A 6,466-nucleotide genomic window follows, 5' to 3' on the forward strand; every position below is an offset into this window, starting at 1 on the left:
TCCCCTATTATTCTATTATATTTTTTAAGTCATATTGTTAGGATACTACTAACCATGTAGTTTGTGTTATAGTATTATATTTTTATCTCATGTAAAGACTATTTATTATATTAATAAAATCTTTATTTGAATAGATCATTGTATTAACATGTGTTTCCTTTGCTTATATAGTAGAAAATTTTGTGTATAGAGTACTTTTAACTCATATACGGAAGATTAAAATTGTTGGTACTAATAAGTAATAACTTAACATTCACAATCAAAGATAAAGTAGGACAAACATCTTGATGATTGTACTACAAGATTAAATATAATTTGGCATTAATTGTAGGAGTGGTAATATTCCAACTTCTTGTGCTAATACATTTTGTATGTATTGAACGGACTAATTAGAGATATTCGTTTATGTTCTGAAAATTAATAAACGACTTCTCTAGTCCATTACATGTACTTATACTCTTAATCTTGATATAATTATGATGATCTATGTGGTTTGATTTATTATTTTAATCTATTAAAAGGTGAGATTATTTTGTGATTCAATATATTCCTAATAGGTTGGATGATGACAAATCACTTAGTGAAATATTAATTAGTTGATAGAACCATCTCTCATACTTGAGATAGAAGGCACCCCTTTATGGATGCTTATAAGTTTTCATGTGAAAACCCTGTAGATGGATTTTATATTTGTAACACCCCAAATCTGGTACCTGGAATGCTACACGGTGCCCATGACCCCGAAGGACCACAAGCTAACCCATGACTGATATCTGTAAACTGAGCACTGAATAATAGTAATAATATCGTAAATGCGGAAACATTAACTGAAAGGACATAAGGTTCAATACTAGTACATAACTGAAAATATGGTATTACAATACCAAAACAACTGAGATAATTGTCTGAACATACTGTAGTCTGAAAGCCTCTAAACTGTCTAAATAAGAAGTTGATGGGACATGTCCCCAACTAACTCTAACTATTGAAATAAACTAAAAACTGAAGTAGTAATGTGATCATTATGTCCTCGAAGGATGAGGACTTACTGCTAACTCTGATCGCTGAACTGGGATGCTACTAGTTCTCTGGAGCTCGTGCTTCTAAACTTATGGTATAAGACACCATAGTGCAAATGCGTCTATACTTTGAATGTACTGGTATTCAAGTTAGGTAGGTTGAATGCAATAGGTTCATATGCATGAACAATACTAACTGAATGACTAACATGAATGTGAGAATACATGCATGCATATGTAACTGTAACTGAGATCATGATAGGATTGAATACTGAGTTCTGACTACTGAGTCTACTGACATTTACATCAGAGTCATTGATGAATGAGAAACTGATACTATATTACTGAATACTGAGGGACTAATGCTATTTACTGATACATGGATAACTGTGTTTGACAGTTCTGATTATGAAGAACTAGTCTAGTTGACTACATCTGACAGTCTTGAAGTTGAATGCTAATAACATAAGTTCTGATAACTAATATAACTAATAACATGAGTGACTGCATCTGACAGTCCTGAACCTGATGGAACTAGCTGAGTTCCCTATTGTATCTGAGTAACTGAATCTGAGATTAGTCCTATCTAGCAGGTGATCTCTATATCTGATGATACTGATACTGATTGACCATAGTTGAGATCAATCTTGTTTTGTAGGTGATCCTGGGGTCTATTTATAATGATAAGGATTGACTATATCTGACAGTCCTAAATCTATACTACTGAGCTGAATTGACTGTATCTGACAGTCCTGATTCTGTAATTAAAACTGTGGGATGTATTTATCTAACTGACATGCTCCATACTAAGCCAACTGGGGTCCAACCTGTAACCCCAGCTAGAAGAGTGGCAGTACCACGCCACTAATAAAGACAACTGTTGTAGAGTCAGTCCTAATCTAGTGGGTGAACCCTGGGATCATTCCTATACATTTAAATGCACTAACGGGTGATCCCTGAGTATGTCAGTCCTATATAATAAGTGACATCTCATACCTACACTGGCTACGTAGTTCTGGAACTTAGGGACTGCTTCTAGAGATCTTAGTCCTATCTAGCAGGTTAGTCCCCATCCCTTGGCTCACTCAGTGCTAAATCCTACTCCCATTTGAAAGACACTAGACTGATTAACTAAACAAAGCTGATTAACTGAACTGAATTGATACTAGTGGTATTGTCTAGCAGAGCTAAACTGAATTTACTGAGTTCCATTGACTGACGGAATATACTGAGTTCTGAGGACTGACTGAGAATACTAAAGTTACTGAGATTGACTGGGCATACTGAGGTTACTGAGATTACTGAGCTACTGAAATTACTAAGATTTCTAAGATTTCCTGAGTCACATAACTGACTTAGTTCTATGGATCATAGCTTGACCGAGGAGATCGTGAAAACATGACATAACTTTAGGTACACAGCTAAATGTTCGGGTACAAGTACCCCTAGGACTCGATGAGAAGAAACTGACATAGCATGGCTTACTTGAACACATAACTAACAATACAATTCATAATTCATATATTGAAGCACTTCATCAAACATGTGATATGCATAAACTTGTACAAACATGGGGATTTCATAATATCATTCTAGTTGGGCACTTTTTCTTCGTATAGGCATTTAATAAAACACATGGTAGGCATAATCTATGTAGACAAAATTATATAACAATCAAGCATCATGATTCATATCTAATTTCATCATCCAAGGGTTTTAATCCTAGTTTTACATGAATCTACATCTTTACTAGTCAATTCCACATAACATTAATTACCCAACATGGATTTGAATTCAATTGATCATTCTCAAGATAAACAAAATAAACCAAACATGAAGTTCATAAAGAAAATCTAAAATCTTGACTTTAGAAAAGAGATTCTTGGGCTTCATGGACGAAAGGAGTCCATGAATGAACACTATGCATACCTTAGTTCGTGATTTCGTGAAGATTGACAGTGAAACCTTCTTGAATTTGAATCCCCAATAGAAATCCCAGCTTGTTATTGAGAGAAACTAGTATATTTTGGGTGAAGAATGACTAAATCACCTGTTATTGGGTTTAAATAAGGATAGGAAATTTACCCTTTTAACCCTTGGACGCATCTTTAATTTCTAAGAAAATTTCTTGACTTTAATCCTTAGCACGACGCACCACTATCACGCCAAGTCACTGGAAAGTGGCAAATGGAAAATTGCACGGTGGTGCCACCTTGTCTGCGTCCAAGAATTTTGGAACGACGCGCCACTATCATGGAGCAACACTAAAAATTGACAATTTCCATTTGAGCTATCTCCGCGATGAGCTGAAGGCTCAGGTGATACACTGTTTCACTAAAAAGGCTCTAACTCTTCACCCGAGTGTCGGATTTAGGCGAATTTGGTATCGATGAAAATCTTATTCGATGCTCCACATGATTAAAAGTGAAAATCTTGAAAATACTACGTGTAAAAAAGTGGATTCATCTTTCAAAGAAAGCTTCTAACATTCTTGGAAAACTTTTCAAGCTAGGAAAAGTACGAGGTATTACAATATCCCTCATTTGAAATAAGTTAAACACTATAAATAGAATTAAATTAATCAATGAGTTAATTTTTTAGAGAATTTAATTTAATTGATTGGTGTCGGTAATTCTAACATAGGAAATTAAATAAGATGTAATGGTAGATTTTGAAATTAAATCGAGGAGTGCAATTACAGATTTTATTGAAATAATTTATAATTTATTATGATATGATAATTCATTCATTACCAAATTGATATCATAATTGAAAGCCTAACTTAATAAATCTATGGTCCCTACTATACCTGATTAACTAGTCAATTTTAAAAAAGAAAAAGGAACTTACTAGAAGAAGTAATATATTTTACTAGTCTTCTATAAGGAAAAGGATATCTTCTAACTTTAAATAATATACTAAAAGAAAAAAAACATTTGGTTTTTAGGAGAAAAAGTTTTTTTCTTATTAATAGAAGATTAAGAGCAGAAAGCGTTTTGTGACTCTTAGAAATAGGAGAAAAAATGTTTGCCTCTTCTTCTCCCCTATTCAATAAAGAACAAGGATAAAAGGGGCTGAATTCAGAAGAAAATCATTATATTTTTGTCCAGAAACACTTGCCCACAAAAGTTTGATAGTAAAAGTCAGTCAGGAAATAGCAGAAGGTTACAGCCCTGGAGGCCAAGACAGTGAACGAATTGTGTGAAAGCTTCAATAGGTAACTTTTTTGATTTTTGTTTTGATTACGTTATCTAGATTATATCTAAGTTATATTGATCCTAGAGAATTATTGCTTCCCCTTTGTATGTTCTAACTATTGGTATCAATAGTCTTCTTAGATATGCTACATAATGTAAAAAGAAATTACATGATTTGTTTATATGCTTTTGATAATCACTGTAAATATCATGTTGTTGATGGATGATTTCCTTATTATGGATGATATTAATGATTTTGGAAACTAAGTTTATCATCAAGAAAAAATATTTGGTCAACCAAAGAGGCAGCCCTGTTGACCCTCACAAATAGTCTGGTCGATAATTGCCGATTTGGTCGGTTTTGGAGTTTTTCAATTTTGATAAACTTTGAATGATCTAAAATTTGGTGCGTTCATTGGAAATGACCCACTAAGCAATACTCACAGTTATTCTATGACCTAGGCTAGTTTTTGGCCATTTGGGATCGGTTTAATGGTTTTTTGGGCGTTTTTATGTTTTTAGAAAAAATGAAAATTCCAAAAAAAAAAAATAGCAAACCAGTGCTGATAGGGATCATTCCTTATGATTTTTAGTGGTTAATAATAGTAAATAATATGAGTTTATAGGTTGACGTAGGTCATCTTTCCCATCGGATAAACTTGTAAGTGTAATATTATTTTCTAGTCTCTTATTTTTTGATGACTTGTATTAACTTTTCAACTAAGTTACATGTTGGTTAAATGGTATAGAAACTTATGAAATGTGATATTTATCTAATTTAGATCAACAGTTGAATCTCTAACTGAGTTGGTTCTGTTTTACTTAAGAGATAAAATATCTAGCATTTCATGTATATTTGGTTAAATGGTTAAGTTTCACTGATGATTCTAACTATTTATGTGCATGGCTATATGTGAGATGTGATTTTAAGAATTTTATTATTCTGCAGCATATCTAATGATCTGTTTCTAATTTGATTATATAACAGATTAACCATGTCTTCATTCAATCCCTTAACCTCTATCCTGAATCAAAATAAACTAGAAGGCACTAACTATGTGGACTGGAAATGTAATTTGGATATTATTGTTACTACTGAGGGAATTAAATTTGTGTTGGTTGAGGAATGTCCTGTTAAGTCGGCTGAACCAACTGATGATGAGACTAAATCCTATAATAAATGGGCGAAGGCTGATGAGATGGCAAGATGCTACATTCTTGCCTCCATGGAAAATGTGTTGCAGCATCAACATCATTCTATGACTAATGCTTACGATATGCTTGAATCTCTCAAAGATATATTCAGTGAGTAAAATCTTGTTGCAAAGTAGACGGCTATGAAATCCCTTTTGACCACAAAAATGGTTGAAGGAACTTTGGTGAGGGAACATGTTCTTAAAATGATAAGTTTGTTGAACGAGCTGAAAATTCTTGGTGCGGTTATTGATAAGGAATCACAGGTTGAGATGGTCCTACAGACTCTGCCGGATAGTTTTCAGCATTTTTGCTTGAATTATAACATTAATAATATGAACTTATCTCTTGCAAAAATATTGAATAAGCTACAAGTGGAAGAATCTATCATTAAGAAACAAGCTCCTCCTGCGGTGTTGATGGTTGACAAACCTTCTTCTTTGACTTCTAAGCCGAAAGGCGCAAAGAAAAGGAAGAAAAAGTCCCGTAAGATTCAAGGTTCTAATAGTGGTATGGCTAAGTCTAAGTGAAAGTGATATTCAGTGCAAGCAACCTGGTCATTTTAAGAAACAGTATCCCAACTACATAGCAAAGATGCAGAAATAAGGTAAATCTTTTTCATTTGGCGTTGAAACATTTTTTGTGGTTGTTTCTACCCAGTTTTGGGCTAACAATTCGGGAAGCACTAAACATATTTGTACATCTTTGCAGGGGTTTCAGAAAACACAACACCTAAGTAAAAATAAACTGAACGTGTTTCAACCTAACCAAGAACTAGAACCAGCTTTAGCTATTGAAAATATTTCCATTCAGTTTAGTCGTTCTAGATTTTTGACCTTGAATAATGTCCTTTATGTACCTTCTATAAGAAGGAATTTAATTTCAGTTTCAAGAATAATGAATGCTAGTTATAATATTTATTTTGCTAATAACTATGCAATTATTAAGTTGAATAAGAATTTTATTATTTCTTCTCTTAGAATACATTATTTATTTGTATTTGATGTTTTCCATAATATGCTACAAATAATGGAACTTAATAATGTTGATCAATCA

The 6,466-nt window shown here is 33.1% G+C and overlaps 1 protein-coding gene across 1 annotated transcript; it reads left to right on the forward strand.

The window, feature by feature from the left end:
- The first annotated feature begins 5,211 nt into the window (after nucleotides 1–5,211).
- On the forward strand, nucleotides 5,212–5,940 carry LOC107846161. The gene is given in 1 exon segment (XM_016690624.2): nucleotides 5,212–5,940. A coding segment is annotated over 1 exon segment (729 nt).
- The last annotated feature ends 526 nt before the right edge of the window (nucleotides 5,941–6,466 follow it).

The sequence above is a fragment of the Capsicum annuum genome, unplaced genomic scaffold (assembly GCF_002878395.1).
Source record: "Capsicum annuum cultivar UCD-10X-F1 unplaced genomic scaffold, UCD10Xv1.1 ctg3585, whole genome shotgun sequence".
Classification (NCBI taxonomy): domain Eukaryota; kingdom Viridiplantae; phylum Streptophyta; class Magnoliopsida; order Solanales; family Solanaceae; genus Capsicum; species Capsicum annuum.